The sequence below is a fragment of the Biomphalaria glabrata genome, chromosome 5 (assembly GCF_947242115.1).
Source record: "Biomphalaria glabrata chromosome 5, xgBioGlab47.1, whole genome shotgun sequence".
Classification (NCBI taxonomy): Eukaryota; Metazoa; Mollusca; class Gastropoda; family Planorbidae; genus Biomphalaria; species Biomphalaria glabrata.
In genome coordinates, this window is record NC_074715.1 from 20,369,159 (window position 1) to 20,396,033 (window position 26,875).

A 26,875-nucleotide genomic window follows, 5' to 3' on the forward strand; every position below is an offset into this window, starting at 1 on the left:
AGTGTTTTGGTGATTTTGCCTAGTTTTAAAATGACGTTCAAACGTTCCCTATCAGCGAGGCTCGCAGCACTAGAGCATGAGTGCACATTAAAGAGAGACGTTCTGTGATGTGTTCAAGCATATTCAATTTGAAAGAGAAAAATGAAGTTGTCATAAGAAGTTAATAAAACAGAGAGATGCTGGCTGGTGCCGAGGAAATAGAGAGAGAGAGAGAGAGAGAGAAAGAGAGAGAGAAAGATGAGAGAGTGAGCCTGTTGGACCAAAATAAAGTGTAGCGTGGTGGGTGGGGGTCGGAGGACCAGGGGAGGGACCGAAATGTTATCGTTCCACTTTCCACTGCCATAATCAGGAGAGGGGGGTTTGAAGACACACGCGTAGTCCATAAAACAGCCACTCAGTCAACTTCTGTAGATCTGTTTAATGCGCAAGGCTAGTCAAGGCCTATCTTTATTTAGCTAGACTTTTACTTTTGTCAGTTATACGATGACATATTTCTTTTTAAATCAGTTTCTTCTCTCAGTCACTTCCGCGTTCATTCACGTTCATGCACTGCTTCTCTCCCCTCTTTCACTCTGTTGTACTTGACGTCTCAATCCATTTCCTTTCATTGACCAGTTGAACGAAACAAATAGAGATAAACAATTGTAATAACAAAATTCGATGTATTCAGTGTTAGAAATGTGGAAATATTAACAAGTAGAAGTATTACACAAATAAACAAGCATTTAGTCATTTTTCGAGCTTTTTAGCATTGCAGAGTGAAATTCTAAACGTTTCTGCTTTTTATTCTCTTGTAGCAGAAATGTAATTTTATTAGTTTCTTTCAATGTACCGTTCTGGACTGAATTGTATTTTGTCTATTTCAACACCTATCATAATCTTCCTTTTTTCATTGAATTAAGTTATTTTTTTCTTTACGTTCCATTAAATCAGGGGTTCTCAACCTGTGGTTCGCGCTCCTTTGGGGTTCGATTGGTGATTTTCCGTGGGTCGCCTAAGACCATAAGAACAAATATATATTTTTTCTTTAAAAAAAACTTGACATTATACACATCTTTCAACGCTATTAACTTTTTAAAAAAAATATGATTGTCTTTCGAGGATAGATGTTCGAACAACTGAATCCAAATCATTTGATACATAAATACTGCCGAATCATAGATATTATTTCTATTATTTATTTGGTGAAGATTTACGCACGTAATTGAAAAAGCTTATACGTTTATAATGAGTAATACGCCATCATGTTATTGAAGGTAATATGAAAATAGATCTCTCAAAAAAATGAACGTCGAGATAAAATATTGTTACGTATTTCTGAATCTTCTGGCTAGATGTATTAGTTGGCACACAAATAAAAACACTGCAAAGAACTTGACGACTAAACTTTCAGTATCATATAACTTTAATGACTATTACCTCTAACAATTTGTTACTGTAACATGTAGCGTAGAAGACTGTACAATATCTGTCAGTTTACAGTTAGCTATACTTCGTTGCAATTCATCTCTTCACTTCGTTGCAATTCATCTCTTCTCAACTTTCCTCGAGCCGTATTCCACAGAACAGACCAACGACACACTTCCCAGTGTCGCTCCAGGTCTCCTAAAGCTGAACCTAGTCGCACTCAAGTCTACCGAATCAAAGCCGCACACGTCTTACATCGACTGTATCGACTGTAACGGCTCAAGTCCACTGTAGTTCGCTGTATAGACTTTAACGACAGTAGTCCACTCCAGTTAACTCTACCCTAGTTAACTTGCACCGAGTCGTACACATTTCTCTTCCACAGAGCCGCACACGTCTTACATAGTCTGTATCGACTGTAACGGCTCACTCACGACTCCATACGACTCCATACGACTAACTTTCACATTAACTTTCTGGCTTATATAGAGTCCCTAATCGCTTGTCCAAAGTTGCACAAACACGGCTAGTATCCTCTGAAATAACACGTGAGGAAACGCCACATCCTGTCTTTGTTTATACATGTAGATTCCAGAAAACATCGGCTGCAGTGTCATCAAGTTGGGGTCACACGTAGTGACCTCTATCTGTCACTGTTCATTAGTAACTGTCCCCCTACTTAGATCTGTTCGTCCCCTGGAACAACACGTGAGGGCACGTCACATCCTGTCTTTGTTTGTACATTTAGATTCCAGGGAACACTAGCTGCTGTGTCATCTCGCCGGGGTCATACGTTGACCTCTACCTATCACTGTTCATTTGTAACAATATAATGAAGATTATTCACCATTATGGTTTGACTTGACTAATTGAAGCAGGACTTGAACAACCACAACACCTCATTTCTAACGAAGTTCTATTTTCAGTCTGTCAAGGCAATACAAACTGAAATGTCATTTTGTTAACAAACATCCGAGCTTTGCCTGCAAAGACATACAGTATTATAGTTGTAAAGATGAGAGTCAAGAAAGCCAAGGTAAAATTATAATTAAATTATTGCTTTTATAAAGCGCTGCGTATAGAAATGATGGCGATTTTAAAACTACAGCGCTTGATGTACTCGACAAAATTTGTCTATTCCTGGAAAAGAATAAATCTATTGGAAAAAATATTTATAGTGTTTCAAAAGAGGCTGCGCGAAATTTGATTGATTGTTGGGTTAGAGTTCAAATCTGGTACAGAATGAGTCACCCAAAAATCATCGGAACTCACTATAAATAATTCATAGACAAATATGATTAGTTTCCAAAGAAGTACAAGAAGTCATAAAAAAAAGAATCTAATGGGGACCTGACTTTAGTGGGGAAAGTAAAGGCGGTTGGTCATGTGCTGGCTTTCACGAATCGATATTGTGACCTCTTTCCAGAAACCGGGGTCAGGTCAAGCAAGTCCCAGAACAAACACGTGTTTAATTACAATCATTCAATCAGGAAAAAAGTGGCATACATCAGTTTCTAGAAGGTCATAGCTTGTACTTATCAATGTACTCATCAGTGTATTTATCAATGTACTCATCAGTGTACTTAGCAGTACTCATCAGTGTCAGTGTACTCATCAATGTACTCAGCAGTGTACTTATCAGTGTACTCATCAGTGTACTTAGCAGTACTCATCAGTGTCAGTGTACTCATCAATATACTTAGCAGTGTACTTATCAGTGTACTCATCAGTGTCAGTGTACTCATCAGTGTACTATGATTAATCGAAATTTAAAATTCCCTGTAAGTTAGCGTTCAACAATTTTTTCTGTCTCATAATGTCAACTTCTTACAACACCTATCCTAAAGCAAACTCTCTCTCTCTCTCTCTCTCTATATATATATATATATATATATATATATATATATATATATATATATATATCGTCTCCTCCAATGTATAGTCCTGTAACCTTTGGACACATTTCTCTCAGGTTATTCCCCTCAAAATGCATCCCATGGATGTATGGATACAGCGAACCACGCCCACGTGCCTTACCGCCTTATGAGGACACTATGTGTGTTTGTCTCCCTACGTGTATGTGTGTGAGTGAATCATCAGAAGCCATGCCATCTCACTGTTGAGTTACATGACGACGAGATAGTGAGAGTTGATTCCCACAATCAGAAATAGTCAGACAAAGCGATCAATCAGAGCTTATCCAGTTTTATTGGTTTCTATAGACGAATCAAAATGACCACAGACCTCTGAACATGTAGGCTAAAAAGGATCACTGACCACAGAACGTGTGAGGCAAGGCAAGTGACCACAAAACGTTTTGGCCAACAACGCAACTGACCACAGAACGTGTAGACCAACAAGGGCCACCGACCATAGAACGTGTAGACCAACAAGGGTCACCGACCATAGAACGTGTAGACCAACAAGGGCCACCGACCATAGAACGTGTAGACCAACAAGGGCCACCGACCATAGAACGTGTAGACCAACAAGGGCCACCGACCATAGAACGTGTAGACCAACAAGGGCCACCGACCATAGAACGTGTAGACCAACAAGGGCCACCGACCATAGAACGTGTAGACCAACAAGGGCCACCGACCATAGAACGTGTAGACCAACAAGGGCCACCGACCATAGAATGTGTAGACCAAGAAGGGCCACCGACCATAGAACGTGTAGACCAACAAGGGCCACCGACCATAGAACCTGTAGACCAACAAGGGCCACCGACCATAGAACGTGTAGACCAACAAGGGCCACCGACCATAGAACGTGTAGACCAACAAGGGCCACCGACCATAGAACGTGTAGACCAACAAGGGCCACCGACCATAGAACGTGTAGACCAACAAGGGCCACCGACCATAGAACGTGTAGGCCAACAAGGGCCACCGACAATAGAACGTGTAGGCCAACAAGGGCCACCGACCATAGAACGTGTAGACCAACAAGGGCCACCGACCATAGAACGTGTAGACCAACAAGGGCCACCGACCATAGAACGTGTAGACCAACAAGGGCCACCGACCATAGAATGTATAGACCAACAAGGGCCACCGACCATAGAACGTGTAGACCAACAAGGGCCACCGACCATAGAACGTGTAGGCCAACAAGGGCCACCGACCATAGAACGTGTAGACCAACAAGGGCCACCGACCATAGAACGTGTAGGCCAACAAGGGCCACCGACAATAGAACGTGTAGGCCAACAAGGGCCACCGACCATAGAACGTGTAGACCAACAAGGGCCACCGACCATAGAACGTGTAGGCCAACAAGGGCCACCGACAATAGAACGTGTAGGCCAACAAGGGCCACCGACCATAGAACGTGTAGAGTGTAGACCAACAAGGGCCACCGACCATAGAACGTGTAGGCCAACAAGGGCCACCGACCATAGAACGTGTAGACCAACAAGGGCCACTGACCATAGAACGTGTAGGCCAACAAGGGCCACCGACCATAGAACGTGTAGGCCTATAAGGGCCACCGACCATAGAACGTGTAGGCCAATAAGGGCCACCGACCATAGAACGTGTAGGCCAATAAGGGCCACCGACCATAGAACGTGTAGACCAACAAGGGCCACCGACCATAGAACGTATAGACCAACAAGGGCCACCGACCATACAACGTGTAGACCAACAAGGTCCAGTGACCATAGAACGTGTAGACCAACAAGGTCCAGTGACCATAGAACGTGTAGACTAACAAGGTCCAGTGACCATAGAACGTGTAGACTCACTGTAGACCAACAAGGTCCAGTGACCACAGAAAGTGATGTTACACATAAAAGAAGTCACAACCTAACTGCCTAGTCGAGTGGTCTTCGCTCTGCACTGTCGTTCAGTGGTTTCAATGGTCCCGGGTTCGAACCCTGCTATCCCTCCTGCGATATATGTTTATAGGCTATCTGTTTATATAGTGTTAGTGAATTAGGTAAAGGGGAAACAATTCCAAATGTTTGACATGTTTCAGATGTTTATTCAGAGTTAAAGTTCATCTCCTCCCAAGTGCAGACCTCCAGCAGAAAGACGAGAGATAGCAGCGAGGGCTAGAGCTAGGGATTATTCTCGGTAACATTCACTCGTTCTGAGATGATTCTTTGTTGAAACATATTCGAATGTCAGGAGTCTGATACTAGCAAAATAAAGAATCTCGCACTTTCAGCACAGCAAAATATAATACAGAAGATACACTCTAGCAGTTTACTCTGCACACTAATTATCCGGTAGGCGCCACACAGCAAGGGAAAGAACACAGTCGTAATTAAAAACAACTTCTACACCCTTGTATGTACTCAGCAAATTTGTTCTGAAAACTGCAATGAACTAAAAAAAACAGTCGGAGAAAAATATTTAAAAAACACACTTTCAAGCAGCGTTTCACGCTTTGCTTTAACATGTGTTAATCATTTCTTTAGAATTCTTAGGCATTCTCTGCAATTCTTAGGCAAAGTATGAAGTAGTGTAAGGTACTCCCCCCCCCCCCACACACACTTTTCTCAAAATCCAGGCACCACAGAAACACGGACTATCCCTCTGCGTCAGTTACATACATGGGTCAAATGTATTTTTTTGTACTATTTTGTTCTAAACGAGTATGCTTTGTGGAAAGGATTTCTTTTAAAGAAGGCGGTGGCCCGAAACAATTTGAGATCTACAAGTCTACTTTTGAGGCCCAAGTCTGATGGGACTTAAATTTTTTTTTGATAATCAGAGTTATACTGGGACGTATGTAGATGCTATATCCAGCCAATAGTCCACGGTTCAAATTCTGCAGTGAATTTCAACACAAGACACCGAAATATAAGTTTTAATCAGTAGAGGAGCAAGTCAGTGTAATGGGTCATTGGGTTGTCCACATTGTGTACCGTCTGTAAGAGAAAGAGAGAGAGAGAGAGAGAAATGGAAAGAAAAGATGAGAGTGAAATAAAAGAAAGAGTGAGAGAGAGTAACAGAAATGGAAAGAAAGAGAGAGAGAGAGAGAAATGAAAAGCGACGTAATGAGGAATAACAAATGGAGAGAGAGAGAGAACGAGTGTTGGGGGGGGGGAGGGGGAGACTAAAATGACATTAATTTTTTTTTTTAAATATAATAGTTGTTTAATGTTTCAAATGCAACCCCTGGAGGCGGGGGAGGGGGACAAAACAAAGTTCAATGACCTTCGCTCTATGTATAAATAAGGACTACAAAGGTCAACTAATTATTTTTTCACACACACAGACGAGTCTCTCATGTCTTCCTTTAGATAAGAGAGAGGACCTATTTAACTGGAAAACTTTGTATCTACCATCTCCTCTTTAAATGACTTTACCTTCCTTCTGCAATTACACCTCCCTGTCTCTCTCTCCCGCTTTCTTAACGTACTCACACACATGCACACTTAACGCCGCGATGCACACACACACACACACATCGTGAGCACTGTAATATCAGCGCGCGATGTCGCTGTGAGCGCAAGACCGAGAAACAGTTCAAGGGGACCGAACTCTCTCACTCGTCTTTCCCACACAGACAACTTTTTTTTGTGTGTGTATACAAACGATCCCAGATTTTTTTTTTTATTGCAAACGTTTGTTGTGGGGTGCGTGAAAATTGAGTCACGTGATTTCCTCTGATCGTTTCTTGTATGACTTCAAAACAGATTGAGCAGTGAAGAGACAGTTCGAAGGACACAGGGGTGGATTCTTGTTTTGGTTGATTTAATTATTCTAACAGTTACTGGAGGAACACATAGGACAACAATGGGGAGGTCACGTGTAAAATGTGGCCTGGTTTCTCACTTCTGTTTAATGCTGATTGGATTTAACTTTGTTCAGGCCGCTATAGCAGGTCAGTGGACAGTAATGATAAATGACTGAACTCTATCAAATCTCTTAGACCTCTAGTCTCTATATCTATTATCTGTTGAAGTATAGAATCTAAAAATATTTAAAGAGCTAGCTCAATGTTGAACTGGCGAATTATACAGATCAAAAGCTTATTTAACAGTTTTTAGGAAAATATAAGGGCAGACTCGTAAATATGATCTACTTCAAGTTCAGGACAGAATGTCCGACAGAAGGCTAAAAAGTAAAGTAGAATTAAAATACGAAAGATTGAACCATAACTGACAAATACTCAAAGACATAAGCGAACACAACACTTAGAAAACACACAGATAAAGGTTTATTTCTTATTTTCGATGAAAGGACAAATTCGTACAAGTGCTTCATCACTAGTACCATTAGAATATAGAACAGGTAGTGTCTGTTTCAAAAAGGAAAATTAATGACTTAGTAGAGTTTAAGTCAGTCTCTAATTAACACCCAGGACCATATTAACATACCATTTCGCGAAGGAGTTAATTGTCTTTTTTTTTTTTTTTTGGTGAATTTCGATAATTTATAACATAGGATAATTTGAAATGGTCAAAACACCAGCTGAAACTCAATATAAGATAATTTTATTTGTAGATCTTGTTCATGTGAATGTGTACTAAGTGAATGTACCTAAATTTAGAAAATGAAATCAAGACTTTAAGTCCATGAGCACTTAATAAGTCTCTAACATTCATGGGTTCTAGATAAATAAAGCTTAGAATTGTTGATCTAGATTTTACTTTGACGATGAAGTTAAGCGAAGTTCCATAAAGATTTTTTCAGTGGCTCGGGGATGAGTTTGAGAATCACTGAAAAAAACAAAAAGTAATTTCTACTAATAAAATTACTTTTGTTTAAGACTTAAGGAGTTAAAAAAAAAGGTATTTGCTTTTACTCTAATTGTAACCTGTAACATGATTTCTGCTAAGAATATTGCTGCTGTCAAAAATATTGCTCCAACTGGCCATAAGATAAGCCTTTGTATTGATTTGTGCGTGGTCTGTCTGAGGCGAGCTAGTCAGCTTCTGGCGCCACTAGGACAAGGAAAGATCACGTCTGCTTCCTGAGTCAGACAAACTATACGATGTTCTGAATCCATCCGTTTGTTAATAGAAACTTTATGGTGCGGTTTGATGAGTCAATCTAGATGTTTTGTTTATAGGCTAAGTGTCTAGGTATCTGTAAAGCTCTCTAATATTATTAGAGAATAATATAATATTATATATTATATTATTAGTATCACACATTTTAAAAGGATAAAATAATTAAAATAATAAAGTCCTTGGGCTTTACCAGGGGAAAAAATGACAAAAAAATTAAATATTTGTTTTACTGTGTTCAGGCCAAATACCTGTAACGATCACTCGTAATCCCAAACACATACAGACAAAAGTGTTTCTAGGTTAATCTGTGTTGTTATTTAGGTCAACATGCTCAATGATGTAGCATTTAATGAAGGCAATTTATTCAATGTTGATATCTTGGCTTCCGATGCATATTTTCTAGTTTTCTGTTTGGTAACTAGGAGATTGAGCTTTACTTTCTCTGAATTGAATTTGTTAACTTAAAAGAAAACATTCGCAATAATTAATCGAAATTCTTGTGTAATGCAAACGACTGTCAATACAAGAGGGTATTAGATTTGGTTCAAACATTTTATATAGATAAATGTTGCTAGACTTTATGTTGTCGAGGGTGGAAAATATAGAAAGGGCTGGGGGTACAGAGGTCAATACAATTAGAGATAAAACTCCTTTGACCACGATGCGTACAAGATTGTTATCGGAAGACCGCAGTTCAAAACCTACACCGTTAGTAATTTCCCAAGAGTGCGAATCTAACTCAATTAGATCAATGCCCAAGTCTTTTTAAACGCGTGGACCTGACTATTCACACTGCTAAAAGGGTGTGACACTCTTCCAATAAGAAGGTTTAAGTATTTGCCTGCATTCGTTATGCGGCGTGACCTAATCGCTAGGTCAACTGGTTTTTTTTTTCTTTCTCCGTTTCGGTGTCAAAAGTGACACATCCGGACATTGGTGCTGGCACACTTTCTTCTGTACCAGAATACTTGCTGCTAAATAGGGGAAAGAACTAATGACACACAATTCTAGAGGAATGACTATGATATGTGTATTACTGGCACAGTCACTAGACAGGACTTTTTCTTTTTTTGTTACAACAAAAAGATGACTATTCTTGAATTATATTTTTAAAAGATCTACTTATTAAACTATATAAAGTGACAAATATTACATGGCCATCACGTGCGACTTTTTATATTTTATATTATTCGAATCACTGCTGTTATAAATGAATTGGGTGTCGAACTTTGTTACAATACATATTAATCTGTGGCACACAATCATGAGTTGGACAGTTCAAGTAGAATCAATTCAAAAGCTCAGAATGTGTTGTTTTTGTTTCTATGGAAAGGAGCTTATGAAGATATTTTAAGGAATAAGCCAGTGCTGAAGACTTTGCTCAGATCGTAAGGAAAAAATATATAATAGCAAAACAATGAAACCAGAAGAATCAAAACCTGAGTTAAACAGCCGATAAATAAGAGAGGCGATTGCTTCCCTTTAATCATGTTATAGACATACTATTTTAATGAACAGAGACTTTGTGGAGGTGTATAGTCCCCCCCCCCTCCTCTCGTTTTGAATGTTTGCACTTGGTCGTAGTCTGTCATTAGAGTGTGACGTACACTTTTTTTACGTTCAGGGTTAGTGTAAATCCAAGCTGGGTTTAAACTGGGTATGAAAGCGTTAAAGTTAGTTTAGTCTTGTTTTGCATTGCTAGAAAGTTCGAGCTTATAGTCCAGCGTAACGAGACTTAGTTTTCCCGAGGTAATTATCGGAAGACGAGGTAATTGACCTATTTCTGTGCCCCATCATTAGATGCAAAAGATGATAACCTGGAGTGGTTCTGACACTGGTGTCTAAGGTATCAGGTGTATTGAATTGTTGTTAAATCAGTTTTAGTGATGAAAATTCTTTTATTACTAAAAAAAAACAACTTTGACGGTATTTATAAATGTCATAAAATCTTTCATAAAATGGCACACACAGAAGGCTATTATGTTCACATATTTTGGATTAATACTTGAATACATCGTACATAAACTAGTCACATACAAACATATGTCTAAAGTCGAGCTACTCATTACACACATAAACACACACACATTGCCACCTCAACTGTCCCCTAGTCTCTTGAATTGTTGGGGGCACCACCCATGATCAGTTGACCATCTTTCTCCTTTCATATCTGTCATCCTATCGCTTTCACCGTCTGCCTCTTTTGACTGAAGGAAGGTCTTCGCGAGCCCTAAGAATCTTGTGATATGGTCATAAAGTTTTAGTTTATATTTTTTGACAGTGGTCATCAGGTCCTCATGAAAATGTGATCCTGTTTCAAATTTTCAATTACCAAAAAGTTTTAATTTCTGAACCTAATTCTGCTACACGAACTCTTAGTGAACTTAAACTACTTGGGCGCTTCTTGTCTATTTATGCAAAACACATTTTCAATAGGGATCAATATAGCAAACTTTGTCTTTGTTTTAAATGTAAATGTCTTTCTTATGCTTTCAACTCTTCACCGATTTTATTGTTTAAAAATTCTGCTTGTTATAGAGGCGGCACTCATAGCACAAGTTGGGACGGCATTCAGATAATTTATATAACTCTGCCTTGTTTTCTAAATTCTATTGCTACCAACACCGCACCTGTTTATTTGTCTTTGAACCCATGCTGTTGACATTGACGCTAGTTTTTCTGCACAGATTGCTGCCAGTTCTTGGGTTTTCCTTTAGCTAAAAGGTTAAGAAAACTTGTTGTTTTACGAAAGAATAGCCGAAAAACCTTTACATTCGTTCCATGTGACTCCAGACAGCAGCTTGTAGTTGGTAGTACTCCCTTTTAGAGTCTATGACTGGCATGTTTATATGGAACCGTGTCTTCCTTCACCCCTGATTAGCTCTTGTTACCTACATATGTTGAAAAGTACACGACCCCCCCCCCCCAAAAAAAAAAAACAAAAAAACATGATCCTAAACCCCCGCCCAAATGATCTCTGAAGTCATAGAGATTAAGTTGGAGATGACGTGAGTACATCAGAAATAAACAGGTGAGTTGATTGAGGTGCGTTCTTATAGCCCTTGTTTCATGCTTTCTCGCCTACTGTATGAGAGATTTCTGTGTAGTTATCTGTCCTTTCTTTTCAAATAGATAGCATAATGGGAACGCTAACTTTGATTTACGATGTAAGAAAGTGTGAAAGTTTGTGTGTGCGTAGCTTAGTGTAAAAATAGGAATGACACGAATAAAGCACACACACACACACACCTGCATGCAAAGAGTTATACTGAAACAGAGATTCAAACTGAGATCTTCCGATTTTGTCATTTCTGGTACAGCTCAGAAGTATTAATCTACCTCTATCTAATTTAGGAAATAAGTTTTTGAAATGCAATGTTCCCGTGTTCCCATGTTCCCGTGTTCCCATGTTTCCGTGTTCCCATATTTCCGTGTTCCGAAAGGCAATTTCTTCTTTACTATTTCAACTCAGATCAATAAAACAAAACAAAAATTTTACACTTTGTGTAAGCTTTAGTTAACAAGTTAATCAACATGTGGACTAATTATTTTAATTAGATATTTGTCTTCATGAATACATACTAGTTGAACCCACGTTTATAGATCTTTCATTCCCGAAACGAAATATTCCTCAATTTTAGAACCGCTGACCCGTTTATTTGCACATTTATTATATTGATTATTCTACTATTGAATACAATATGATGTACTGAGTCAAGGACTGAGAGGTCACATGGCGATGTGCTACAAAATCGTTTGCATTGCCAAGAACAACTTTCGATGTTTTTCAAACAGGTATATCTGGGTCAGAACTTGGACGAACATTGCCGCCCCCATCCCTAACATCACAAAAAATGACAGCTATAAATAAAAGATGTATTGAATTATTTATTCATAATGTCTTCCGTGAAAAACAATCAGAAATTCAATTTAGAAAGTGATTTTTTAACAACTAGAATACAAGCATAACCTCTAGTTTTGTAAACATTTTATAGGTAACTATGACGTCATGATAGCGAGTTGCCTCTTTCTCTATCTGACGTCTCACGTGACCTGACCTGCTCATGAGATGGAGTATCATCTTGTTGCTGATCTGAATAAACACTTTCTTTATCTGACAAACAATGAGAGATAAATATAGCTTGATGAACTATAAATAGATGCCTGCCAGTCCTGCACCTTGTATTTAATCAAAACGCTGCTTCCAGCGCACACTCACATATTATGTTCGTTTATACCCCATGCTCCAATAAGTCCCTCCCAAACACACACACACACTTTTCCGTAGCTATTGTCTGCACGGTCTCAATACATGATGTAATTTCAACGCATGTGTACAGCACGTCTTGTGTTACATACTCACCGCCGCGCGCACCTCGCGTGCGGAACACACCACATCCGATGCGCAACCAACTTGAGGCGCATCGGTAATAGGTCGAAACGCTGACATCTGTTAGCAATAGGATCCTTTTATTTTTTAAAAATATTCTGAAACGAACACAATTAGATCTTATAAGTACATAACCCTAAGCGTGTTTAGAATTCTGTAGGGCTTGTGTATTTAAATCTAAATCTATGTGTATTAGAACCATTTTTAGAAATTCATTTTAAATCTAGCTCTATATGAATTACTGTGATGGAGCGGATATGCGTTCTTCTGATGTCACCATGAGTAAAGATGGGCGGATGTCACTCCAATCGTCAGTAACTGTCCTGCCCTTAAATTCAGTTTCTATTTAAACTTATTTTAACGCACTAGACAACAATATTTGTGAGTTCTCGTCCGCACTCTATAACACAGTCAACATTTTCAAGAAAACTTAATATATTCTTCAATTGTTTTAATTTTTTTGTTATTCTGATATGTGTTTACTAGATCACAAAGCCGCGTGAATTTGAAATTTTTTGCTATTAACTAAGTCGGATTCTGTATTGTTGTGTTGTTCTTCAAACAACTTGACGAGAAATCATTTCATGGTTTGGTCTTTTATTGTCTCTTTGTTTCAAATAAGATTCAGAACTTAAAGTTCATTGTGATATTATAGACTTAAATTTATAATTAACAAGAACTAATAAAAATCGATTTTCTCCTGCATTTACTGAAAGATTAATTCCCTTGATGGACTGCTAATTCATTATCCCAGTAATTCGCGGAACACCTAATCAGGGCTGGCGGAACAATAGGGTTTTGTGGAACACCTAATCAGGGCTGGCGGAACAATAGGGTTTTGTGGAACACCTAATCAGGGCTGGCGGAACAATAGGGTTTTGTGGAACACCTAATCAGGGCTGGCGGAAGACTAGGGTTTTTAGGAACACAGTTTGGTAAACACTGTTTTATAGTCGCAACATTTTAAAATTCTGCAATTTGAGTATGACATAATGAGTAAGGTATAATATTGTCTTAAGTAATTTTAATTAGTTTTTAGTATGAGGGATTGATATTCTGATTTGTATTTATTTGATTGATATTAAAATGTAGTTATCCAATCTTGACAATAACATTTCATTTTTTTATTGTTAGTTCAGTGATTTAAACCAATTATTGGCCTAAGAGTATATAAAGCTGCTTGGCGTGAAGGATTTTTTTTCCCAAAAGAAAATGAAATATGTATTGTGTTAAGCTCTGACAGTTGTTGCCCTTGTTTTCTCCCCACCCATGTCTATAAATAGCTGTCGCCATTCTCCTCTCGAAGTGGGGACGAGATAACTCAACAACAAAACTCTTGTGACGTTTAGACTTGAACTCTCTATCATCAAGTACTCACACTTAACACACATGCACAGACTCTGATCATGAGACTATAAGAGACTATAGACAATGGCAAATCTTGGTCCTTCTCTCGCTCTACTGACTCTGGGGTAATTGTATGGTACGTCAATCAAGGGAAGACAACTGCTCATTTTCATTCCTAAAAACAAAAAAAACAGCAACAACAAAAAGAAAAACCATCAGGACAGTTAAAGGACATTTCCAAAGATACAGGACATTTCTAAAGATACAGGACATTTCCAAAGATACAGGACATTTCCAAAGTTAAAAGGACATTTCCGTCACGATAAAGTTAAATAGTAAAAGAAATAATTGGTATGTTTCCAGTTTCATAGCAAACCCTCATGTGGGGGCGGGTAAGGGTGTAACTATCACAGGGCTCTGCCAAAAAAGTGAATGAGAACATTTTTTACAAATCTAAAAGGCAACTTATATATATATACAATTACGTTTACACAAGGGAAATACAGTGACATTTACTTCCCTTTTTTATATCAAATAAAATCAATTAATGACCGCTAATTAATTAGTTTGCTGTTGCTGTTGTTACTGTTTTTATTCATTGTTTGTTAGGGACAATGGTTAATGGTGCAAAGTTTCAACTTCATCCGACATTGGGAAGTGGAGAAATAACGTGTACAAAATTTGTACCAGAGAGTCAGACGGAGTGAGCTGATTCAGCTTTGTAAAATATATTTTTTTTAATTTGATAAGTCACGTTAGCCAGAACTTTCCAAAATGTACAGTACATCCGAATCAATATAAACCAAAGTTGAAGATATCTACATCCTAGCCAGAATCTCCCTCAGGACGACTTGGGAAGGGAGCAGGCAGGGTATGAACCCGGGTCAATCGAGACAACCGAACGACAGTCCAGTGCACGACCAAGCAGCAGTCCATCTCGGAATTCTAGGCATTCATCTTGACTTAATTAAAGTCTTATACAATGCATATTACATGTGTATTAAATGATTCCTAGACCTGGGTGCTCTGCAGAAGGCATCTAAGGGTCCTCGAACGCTTCCATCGCTCCCTAATGGCAGGACTACCTTACAAATGACCATGTTCTGCTGGACCCTGGTGTAGGGTCGGACATTTATCCTGCATGGGTGATCTTTTTTTTTTTGGCGAGCTTAAGGGCGGACGGCGTTACAGATGTTCCTGTTCCCCCCCCCCCTCCTTTCTAAGGGATCAACCCAGGCGCCGTTTTGCCCTCACTGGTACAGAGTATAGAGAAAGTAGCTGGCAGCAGATGGTACCTGAAAGTGAAAGAGACGGAGAACTCTCACGAAGCCGCGGTACACACATGTGAGGCCCCCCCCCAAAAAAAAAGCCCTCGTAGAAGACAGGCGCAGAAGTCGTAAAGAAAACGTACACAGACCCGCGGAGATTGGACAGGGCGGTTTTGTCTGCTGAATCTGATGTGGGGGGAACATGCACGTCCCTACTGGGATTGCGCAGTCATGTGAAACACTTGCACGCATCTTTAATCTTCGGAGTCGAAGACTTTGCCATTTGTTTATAGTAAGTTTTTGTCATTTGTCTCTATAGTAAGTTTTTGTCATTTGTCTCTATAGTAAGTTTTTGCCATTTGTCTCTATAGTAAGTTTTTGTCATTTGTCTCTAGTAAGTTTTTGCCATTTGTCTCTATAGTAAGTTTTTGTCATTTGTCTCTATAGTAAGTTTTTGCCATTTGTCTCTATAGTAAGTTTTTGCCATTTGTCTCTATAGTAAGTTTTTGTCATTTGTCTCTATAGTAAGTTTTTGTCATTTGTCTCTATAGTAAGTTTTTGTCATTTGTCTCTATAGTAAGTTTTTGCCATTTGTCTCTATAGTAAGTTTTTGCCATTTGTCTCTATAGTAAGTTTTTGTCATTTGTCTCTATAGTAAGTTTTTGCCATTTGTCTCTATAGTAAGTTTTTGTCATTTGTCTCTATAGTAAGTTTTTGCCATTTGTCTCTATAGTAAGTTTTTGCCATTTGTCTCTATAGTAAGTTTTTGTCATTTGTCTCTATAGTAAGTTTTTGCCATTTGTCTCTATAGTAAGTTTTTGCCATTTGTCTCTATAGTAAGTTTTTGCCGTTTGTCTCTATAGTAAGTGCAATATCAGTCTGAAGTGGAGATAATGAGCTAAATAGGAGGAAGTAGAACATCACAGACTACAGTCAGCAGAGTAACACTTTGATTGTAGCTTGACCCTCGGTCCCCCACCACCTCCCTTACTCCAAACCTTCCTCCAACCTTTCTCTCACCACTCTGGAGGTAACAAAATAAAACTGGACAAGTAACTCCCCGCGTTTATTTGTTTGCAAGTATTACAAATATTTGTCCCAGTACACAAACTACGCAAGGGAACATCATAAATCAAATGTCAATAAAACACGAAAATAGTCCCAGCCGTATACTTTAAACAATTAAAAGAGAGTGTTACTTCACAAAATAACAGCCCCCCCCCCGGGCCCCACACCCTGCACGCTTCCCACGGAGATTTCCAAAGACTACAGACAAGAGTTCCACATCCTAATTTATTCTGAAGTTGCTTCACGGGGTGTGACAAGTCATCATAGGGAAGTCCCGGGCTATCTTCAAGTTGTCTTTGTGTATAGAGAACTGTCAGAAACTCTGGAACTTGTCTTGTATGATAGACAGACATTCATGCTGAGACAGGGAACAGTTTTTGAAATGTAGTTTGGTTCACCGTGTTCCAGACAGACTAGTCTCCCCTGTTTTTGTTTTCTTTTTCAATAGAAAAACAAGTTTTTCGATAACTTTTTTTTTTCACATCCTTTTTTTTTAAATTCCATTGAAATAAAAACAAAGAGTTTCCCACCAATATTAAAACGGATTTCAATTATTTTTTTTTTGCAAAGCTGTCTGGGGGTGTACAGGATTCACATTCTATATAAAGTCTGCGGTACAAAAGGACATAGGACTAAACTATTCTAGACATAAAGTCTGTGGTACAAAGAGAAATAGGTCTAAACTATTCTAGACGTTCAGTCTGTGGAACAAAGAGAAACAAGTCTAAACTATTCTAGATATAGAGTCTGTGGAACAAAGAGAAACAAGTCTAAACTATTCTAGATATAGAGTCTGTGGAACAAAGAGAGACAAGTCTAAACTATTCTAGATATAGAGTCTGTGGAACAAAGAGAGACAAGTCTAAACTATTCTAGATATAGAGTCTGTGGAACAAAGAGAAACAAGTCTAAACTATTCTAGATATAGAGTCTGTGGAACAAAGAGAGACAAGTCTAAACTATTCTAGATATAGAGTCTGTGGAACAAAGAGAGACAAGTCTAAACTATTCTAGATATAGAGTCTGTGGAACAAAGAGAAACAAGTCTAAACTATTCTAGATATAGAGTCTGTGGAACAAAGAGAGACAAGTCTAAACTATTCTAGATATAGAGTCTGTGGAACAAAGAGAAACAAGTCTAAACTATTCTAGATATAGAGTCTGTGGAACAAAGAGAAACAAGTCTAAACTATTCTAGATATAGAGTCTGTGGAACAAAGAGAAACAAGTCTAAACTATTCTAGACATTCAGTCTGTGGAACAAAGAGAAACAAGTCTAAACTATTCTAGACATTCAGTCTGTGGAACAAAGAGAAACAAGTCTAAACTATTCTAGACATTCAGTCTGTGGAACAAAGAGAAACAAGTCTAAACTATTCTAGATATAGAGTCTGTGGAACAAAGAGAAACAAGTCTAAACTATTCTAGACATTCAGTCTGTGGAACAAAGAGAAACAAGTCTAAACTATTCTAGACATTCAGTCTGTGGAACAAAGAGAAACAAGTCTAAACTATTCTAGACATTCAGTCTGTGGAACAAAGAGAAACAAGTCTAAACTATTCTAGACATTCAGTCTGTGGAACAAGGGGAACAAATCCTAACTGGTGATGAGAAAAACAATCATGAGTTATCTGCCTACATTATTTTCAAACCTCGCCCATACAAACAGAATACATACTTATCAATTCCAGGCTAAGGTCACGTCGCCCTCAATCATTTACCCACAAAACATTGTTTGCTTTGTGCACTCGAGTGTGGTGGGGGGGGGAGCGAATGGAGTTGAACATAATGTCCAGTTGACTCCATAGACAGTTTAGTATGCAGGCTCATAGAGAGGACACGTTTGTTTTTGTGAGAAGGAGGTTGAGGCAAAGTAGCTTAAAAGTTACAAGCGTACATACCACGTTCACATAGCATAGCTTACATGCCAGCCATGTTCACATAGCATAGCTTACATGCCAGCCACGTTCAGATAGCATAGCTTACATGCCAGCCACGTTCACATAGCATAGCTTACATGCCAGCCACGTTCACATAGCATAGCTTACATGCCAGCCACGTTCACATAGCATAGCTTACATGCCAGCCACGTTCACATAGCATAGCTTACATGCCAGCCACGTTCACATAGCATAGCTTACATGCCAGCCACGTTCACATAGCATAGCTTACATGCCAGCCACGTTCACATAGCATAGCTTACATGCCAGCCACGTTCACATAGCATAGCTTACATGCCAGCCACGTTCACATAGCATAGCTTACATGCCAGCCACGTTCACATAGCATAGCTTACATGCCAGCCACGTTCACATAGCATAGCTTACATGCCAGCCACGTTCACATAGCATAGCTTACATGCCAGCCACGTTCACATAGCATAGCTTACATGCCAGCCACGTTCACATAGCATAGCTTACATGCCAGCCATGTTCACATAGCATAGCTTACATGCCAGCCACGTTCACATAGCATAGCTTACATGCCAGCCACGTTCACATAGCATAGCTTACATGCCAGCCACGTTCACATAGCATAGCTTACATGCCAGCCACGTTCACATAGCATAGCTTACATGCCAGCCATGTTCACATAGCATAGCTTACATGCCAGCCACGTTCACATAGCATAGCTTACATGCCAGCCACGTTCACATAGCATAGCTTACATGCCAGCCACGTTCACATAGCATAGCTTACATGCCAGCCACGTTCACATAGCATAGCTTACATGCCAGCCACGTTCACATAGCATAGCTTACATGCCAGCCACGTTCACATAGCATAGCTTACATGTCAGCCACGTTCACATAGCATAGCTTACATGCCAGCCATGTTCAGATAGCATAGCTTACATGCCAGCCACGTTCACATAGCATAGCTTACATGCCAGCCATGTTCACATAGCATAGCTTACATGCCAGCCATGTTCACATAGCATAGCTTACATGCCAGCCACGTTCAGATAGCATAGCTTACATGCCAGCCATGTTCACATAGCATAGCTTACATGCCAGCCATGTTCACATAGCATAGCTTACATGCCAGCCACGTTCACATAGCATAGCTTACATGCCAGCCATGTTCACATAGCATAGCTTACATGCCAGCCATGTTCACATAGCATAGCTTACATGCCAGCCATGTTCACATAGCATAGCTTACATGCCAGCCACGTTCACATAGCATAGCTTACATGCCAGCCATGTTCACATAGCATAGCTTACATGCCAGCCACGTTCACATAGCATAGCTTACATGCCAGCCATGTTCACATAGCATAGCTTACATGCCAGCCACGTTCACATAGCATAGCTTACATGCCAGCCACGTTCACATAGCATAGCTTACATGCCAGCCATGTTCACATAGCATAGCTTACATGCCAGCCACGTTCAGATAGCATAGCTTACATGCCAGCCACGTTCAGATAGCATAGCTTACATGCCAGCCATGTTCACATAGCATAGCTTACATGCCAGCCATGTTCACATAGCATAGCTTACATGCCAGCCATGTTCACATAGCATAGCTTACATGCCAGCCACGTTCAGATAGCATAGCTTACATGCCAGCCACGTTCAGATAGCATAGCTTACATGCCAGCCACGTTCACATAGCATAGTGTTACGTATTTCCGAATCTTCTGGCTAGATGTACTAGTAGGCACACAAATAAAAACACAGCAAAGAACTTGACGACTAAACTTTCAGTTTCATATAACTTTAATGACTATTAACTCTAACAATTCGTTACTGTAACATGTAGCGTAGAAGACTGTACAATATCTGTCAGTTTACAGTTAGCTATACTTCGTTGCAATTCATCTCTTCACTTCGTTGCAATTCGTCTCTTCTCAACTTTCCTCGAGCCGTATTCCACAGAACAGACCAACGACACACTTCCCAGTGTCGCTCCAGGTCTCCCAAAGCTGAACCAAGTCGTACTCAAGTCTACCGAATCAGAGCCGCACAAGTCTTACATCGACTGTAACGGCTCAAGTCCACTGTAGTTTGCTGTATAGACTTTAACGACAGTAGTCCACTCCAGTTAACTCTACCCTAGTTAACTTGCATCGAGTCGTACACATTTCTCTTCCACAGAGCCGCACACGTCTTACATAGTCTGTCTCGACTGTAACGGCTCACTCACGACTCCATACGACTGACTTTCACATTAACTCTCTGGCTTATATAGAGTCCCTAATCGCTTGTCCAAAGTTGCACAAACACGGCTAGTATTCTCTGAAATAACACGTGAGGAAACGTCACATCCTGTCTTTGTTTATACATGTAGATTCCAGAAAACATCGGCTGCAGTGTCATCAAGTTGGGGTCACACGTAGTGACCTCTATCTGTCACTGTTCATTAGTAACTGTCCCCCTACTTAGATCTGTTCGTCCCCTGGAACAACACGTGAGGGCACGTCACATCCTGTCTTTGTTTGTACATGTAGATTCCAAAGGACACTCGCTGCTGTGTCATCTCGCCGGGGTCATACGTTGACCTCTACCTATCACTGTTCATTTGTAACACTGCCCCCTTCTTAGATCTGTTCGTCCCGAACAGATTCTACTTCACCACGATACTGATGAAATCGATCGACGATCAAGAAGGAAGCTTTGGTGGTTGCCCCCTTCTCAGAGATGTTCTTTCAATCTGGCCGTTGTCCATCTTCTTTCCATAGAAGAATGGAAGCCAAATCCTCATTTTTCAGCAGGTCCTCACAAATGTTTTCATCAATCTTGGTATGGAAACATCGATCTTCAGATGACGACATTGGGCACTCTTGTCGAGAAAATTCATCAGCATTCTAACGAGTTCGTGCTTCACTGGCTGAGTTTTACATTCTCCAGCATCTTTTTACAGAGCTTCTTCAGAGATACACAGGTTCATCACAGTACAGCAATATTCACATGTTCTTCTTACAACAGCAACTGACTTTGGGTTTGTACGATGTCTGTTGGGTTGATCTTCTTGTACAGTTCTGTCACAGATGGTTACTCACTACAGTTCTGACATCTTTAAACTACTTCTTTTCTGTCCTTCTTGCTTCTGACTTAATTAGCGTTCTTCTAAAACCTTTGTTATACTTCATCAAGCTATTCTCATGAGGAATGTTCTTAAATTATTCTTTAGTGGCTTCACACTTTCAACTGATAGTAAGGCTTTCTTCTTTGGTCTGATGGTTCCGGACAGAATCTTTCTAAAAACATGGGCTGTGGAGTTTCATCAGTGCAGGTGGGGGTCTATCAGTGGGAGAAGTGGTGGGCTTGTTTTCTAACAACATGGGCTATGGAGTTTCATAAATGCAGGTGGGGGTCTATCAGTGGGAGAAGGGGTGGGTTTGTATCTTGATCTTGTTGGAGCCATCCACGTTGCACTCTGCATATGTCGCTTTCTCCGCCTCCTCAATTTGATATTTCTTTGGTTGAGTTGATGTCGTTGTTGTTGTCTTGTTTTCTTGTCGATCATTGCTGATGGCAGCCACTTAGCACATAGGAAGGCATTGCATTTCATAGCTGTAGTCATCAAGACTGTTGATCTAACAAGTTGCTTCAGCATTATTCTTCGATGGATGCTTTGCGAATGAGCTGCAAGTCCACTTGATGGCAAGTTGTCAAACACGTCAGCACCTTCATCCGAGTCTGGATGACTCGACTGTGGAGCAGGTTGATAACATTCAACGTGCAAAGGTCCATCAACTTCAGCATCAGTTTCTATTGTAATTCCTTGACTATCACCAGGACTCCTCGCGCCTACCTTGACAGCTGAACAAGCTTCTGTTAAGTCTAGAGCTTGTTGGTGTGTTTCTTGGCATTCACAGTCTTCTTGCATAGCTACGTACGTACAGTTCTTGTCAAACGCATGGGTGCAATAATCAAGCTTCGAGTTCCTCTCGTAGACACTGGCAGATAGAAGACAGAAGTCTTTAAGGCCCACAGCAACAGGCTTGGACGCAGACCCAACGTTGTCTTGATCTGTTTGGCTGGTTGAGGTACTCATATCATGTTTATCTATAGCTAAAGCTTCGGTCAAACTATAGGTCTCTTCTATTGTTTCTTCAGCGGTCTCATTCTGCTTTTCGTTGAAATAGTAACAGCTACCGTCTCTTTTCATTTCTTGTGAGCCACATTCGTTTGGTTTACTATCACAGTCACAGACAGCACAGCCATCACCAGCATCTTTATCGTAATTGTCTGTATCGCCACATTCTTGGTTGGACAATTGTTCGCTGTTTATCAATGGTGTAGCTCTTTCATCTGTCGACTCAATCTGATACTGTTGGGTGTTCAGTAGCTCATTAATCATGATTCTAGTTTGATCTTTTATCGTATCTGTTTGTTCTTCTGTCTTGTTGGGCGTGGTAGCTATTTGTTCATTCTCATTCATGACTTTAATCAACTGGTTAAATGAAGAAAATCTGGTGTTGATTTCTGATTCTATCTCCTTAATGCTCTCTTTCACCGAGTTCATTTTGTATTGCAAAGTTCTCAGGAGCTCCATCGTATTAGGTTTGATTTCAAATTGGCAAGTGTCTGGATTCTCATCTTCCTCCAACAGGGCTTGTCTGAGACGTGCTGTTAGCGTTTCCTTATTTCCGTTAAGCTGTAGACCTCTTTCTCGAAGCTCTTGTCTAAGTTCTTTCATGTCAAGTTCATTAAGAAGTTTGATGTAACACATTCTAGCCAGAAAGATCCCACTTCTGACACCAATTGTTACGTATTTCCGAATCTTCTGGCTAGATGTACTAGTAGGCACACAAATAAAAACACAGCAAAGAACTTGACGACTAAACTTTCAGTTTCATATAACTTTAATGACTATTAACTCTAACAATTCGTTACTGTAACATGTAGCGTAGAAGACTGTACAATATCTGTCAGTTTACAGTTAGCTATACTTCGTTGCAATTCATCTCTTCACTTCGTTGCAATTCGTCTCTTCTCAACTTTCCTCGAGCCGTATTCCACAGAACAGACCAACGACACACTTCCCAGTGTCGCTCCAGGTCTCCCAAAGCTGAACCAAGTCGTACTCAAGTCTACCGAATCAGAGCCGCACAAGTCTTACATCGACTGTAACGGCTCAAGTCCACTGTAGTTTGCTGTATAGACTTTAACGACAGTAGTCCACTCCAGTTAACTCTACCCTAGTTAACTTGCATCGAGTCGTACACATTTCTCTTCCACAGAGCCGCACACGTCTTACATAGTCTGTCTCGACTGTAACGGCTCACTCACGACTCCATACGACTGACTTTCACATTAACTCTCTGGCTTATATAGAGTCCCTAATCGCTTGTCCAAAGTTGCACAAACACGGCTAGTATTCTCTGAAATAACACGTGAGGAAACGTCACATCCTGCCTTTGTTTATACATGTAGATTCCAGAAAACATCGGCTGCAGTGTCATCAAGTTGGGGTCACACGTAGTGACCTCTATCTGTCACTGTTCATTAGTAACTGTCCCCCTACTTAGATCTGTTCGTCCCCTGGAACAACACGTGAGGGCACGTCACATCCTGTCTTTGTTTGTACATGTAGATTCCAAAGGACACTCGCTGCTGTGTCATCTCGCCGGGGTCATACGTTGACCTCTACCTATCACTGTTCATTTGTAACAATAGCTTACATGCCAGCCACGTTCACATAGCATAGCTTACATGCCAGCCACGTTCACATAGCATAGCTTACATGCCAGCCATGTTCACATAGCATAGCTTACATGCCAGCCATGTTCACATAGCATAGCATAGAAATGCTAGTTTGCTAGTAACTAATATCCGTAGTTCATGATTATTGAAAGAAATAGATTCGTAAGCAAATTAAAAAATGACGACTGTTTTGTGGAAATTTTATGTTAGAAATCTGTTCACGTAATAATTGGTTGTGTTATCTCATTTGATCTTTGGGGATTCTAAGATCATTGTCTTGGTACGAATATATGAACTCTCTGGCGGTTGAGGAGAAATAATTTCCTAATCTGTATTTCTATTGAGGCTATCTATTTTTACATCATCAGTTTCCTGCTACGCAAGGAACTAGTGGTTCTATTTATAGAACTCATTGTACAATGGAAACAAGCCTAGTCATGTTGAGGTCATCACTAATTACAGTGTTGAAATGAGCAGAAGTATTGCACGCGATAATAGAAAAAAACAAAAACTTTGTTACTATGAATATCTTAAGCATCATTAGTGGACAAAGGCAACTAAATTGACCTGATCAAGATAGTTTATCATATTCACTACCAGAAGTAAACTTTGGTTAACTTCTACCTGTTTGTACAAAGCTTAGATCACTTCACTTTGTCTATCTGTTTGGTGCACGTGATTTCTCCCACTTCCCATTCATGGATCTAGCTGAAACTTGTTCATTGCCTCTAACAAAACATGAATCAATAAAAAACAAAATTAACCAGTTAATAAATAAATTAATTGATTATTTTTTGTTTAATATAGAGAAAGGTAAATAAATATTGCTATATTCAGAGGTAGGGCCTATAGCTTAAATGAAATGTGCCATTCCTTCCCTTTTAAAAGCTTTTTTTTTTATTTCGCTTGTTATTATTCTGTACAGTTAAGCCAGTCACCAGAACAAGATTGAAAGTTATATGTGAGTTTAACCTTCTCATAACGTTACTATACTGTTACAGAGTGTCTGTCGTTTAATTTGTGCTTAAATTAATACTATCATATGACAAACTAACCGTCTAAGTGACTTGCAATCTGGACACTAGACTTAATTGAAAGAGTTTGAAATACTATATTTCTTAATGTTACCGAGTGTCCATATCAAAATGGGGCTTGGTTTAGGCGGCCGTTCACCTTTCTAGAAATCTGTTTTCCTGTAGTCGTTTCTTATATCTAGGTCATCTCTCTAATCATGAATTACGCACGTTGCAAGGCTAACAGAGCATGGTGGCAGAAGGTAGGATAAGTCGGGGGCTAGGCCAACTGCTAATAGAAACACTTAGCTCACGGATCTTGGTGCAAGTTGCAGATAGTTTGAGATGAACATGTAAGCGTAGTCTTAAAAGAAATGTTGTACGCCAGACAGGCGTGCCTATAGAGTGATCTGACATTGACACTCACACATGAAGGCATTAAGGCCAGAAAACAGACAGATATTGAGCTAGGCAGAGTGGCAAAAGATAAAGTAAACTATCTCAAGGATGCAAAATTTAACTTCCGATATAATGTACAGGCCAGCCAAATAAACAATTCAAATCTGATGCATTATTGCTTGTTAGTTGCCCATTTGTTTTTGTAATAAGTTTTACGTCCTAAAGTGAACGTCTGATCAATCTTTCATGAGTGAAATAAGTTTTTACTTGAAATGAAGAGCTTAGAAAGTGCACACAAATGAGAACGTAGGTCTTGACCAACACCTACGTCATCTTCGCACATCGCGGATACACCACAAAGCGAGAAATTTGAGTTTTTTTTTTAAATGACAATCTCCAATGGGATACTATGAAACAAACTAAAGAACGAAAGCCATGCTGTGAATGCAGTGACATGTAACAAAACACAAGTACATTTATCTGGATAGATACTTCTGTTCAATTTATTTAGTCCCTGTACTTTTGGTTGATGTCACTGAAATGACGGGTTCATTGAGAGGTCACAGAATGCTACACCCTTATGTGTGTTTCTAGCTGACAAGAACGTCATTGTAACGGGAGGGGGGGGGGGGTTACATTATTTACTGAAATGCACAGTTTGGTTATTTAGATGCAAGAGAAGAAGATGATCTTGTCACATCCTTGTTGTTCACTACTGTATCTCGAGGTCAGGTTTCAAATCCAACTTGTGGTGAGATCTGGCACCGCCATACAGCTGGAATCCTCTCGCTCTTGGTGGCTTAGTATAATACCAAACCGGAGATAGAAAGCCTTGATGAAACGAAATGAAAACAATTTGCGTACTAATAACAAGTCGATGGCAAGAATATTTTTAGAACATCACTCTCTGTCTTGTAGATACCTTGGGCTTGGAGGAACCAACTTCAAAATACTGAAAAGTTCTAAATACTTTTAAGTCTTCTTAAAAAGTTTCATAGTGATGTCTTTTAATACATTGATTCTTTTATCAACTGTAATATTGTGTAATCCGACAAGCTTTTTTTAAAATTAGAATGAATATATGACAATATTGCAAATGTGATTTAAAGCATGGATTTAAACCAAGTTCTTTTTTTTTTATCAAAGAATGCAATTTTGCTATAAAATGTGCATTTACTTTTTAAAAAAAAAGAATATAAAACTTGTTAAACAATTGTTACCTGGCCTTTTTTTTTTAAGCTTGAGCAACTTGTCTGAGAAAACTGTAACATGTTGTATACTACTCCAAAGATTTTTAAATCCCATAAAACATGCAATACAATAACAAGAATGGTTAGAAGAAGAAATTCTTT

At 39.4% G+C, this 26,875-nt stretch overlaps 1 protein-coding gene across 3 annotated transcripts in view; it reads left to right on the forward strand.

Moving 5' to 3' along the window:
- The first annotated feature begins 6,866 nt into the window (after positions 1–6,866).
- LOC106059676 (adhesion G protein-coupled receptor L4-like) overlaps positions 6,867–26,875 on the forward strand; it is a 113,049-nt gene continuing 93,040 nt past the window's right edge. For all 3 annotated transcript variants that reach the window (XM_056028348.1, XM_056028349.1, XM_056028350.1), the window contains exon 1: positions 6,867–7,248. In XM_056028348.1, coding sequence (XP_055884323.1) covers positions 7,161–7,248 — 88 coding nt within the window. In that variant the 5' untranslated portion in view covers positions 6,867–7,160. The remainder of the gene's footprint in view (positions 7,249–26,875) is intronic.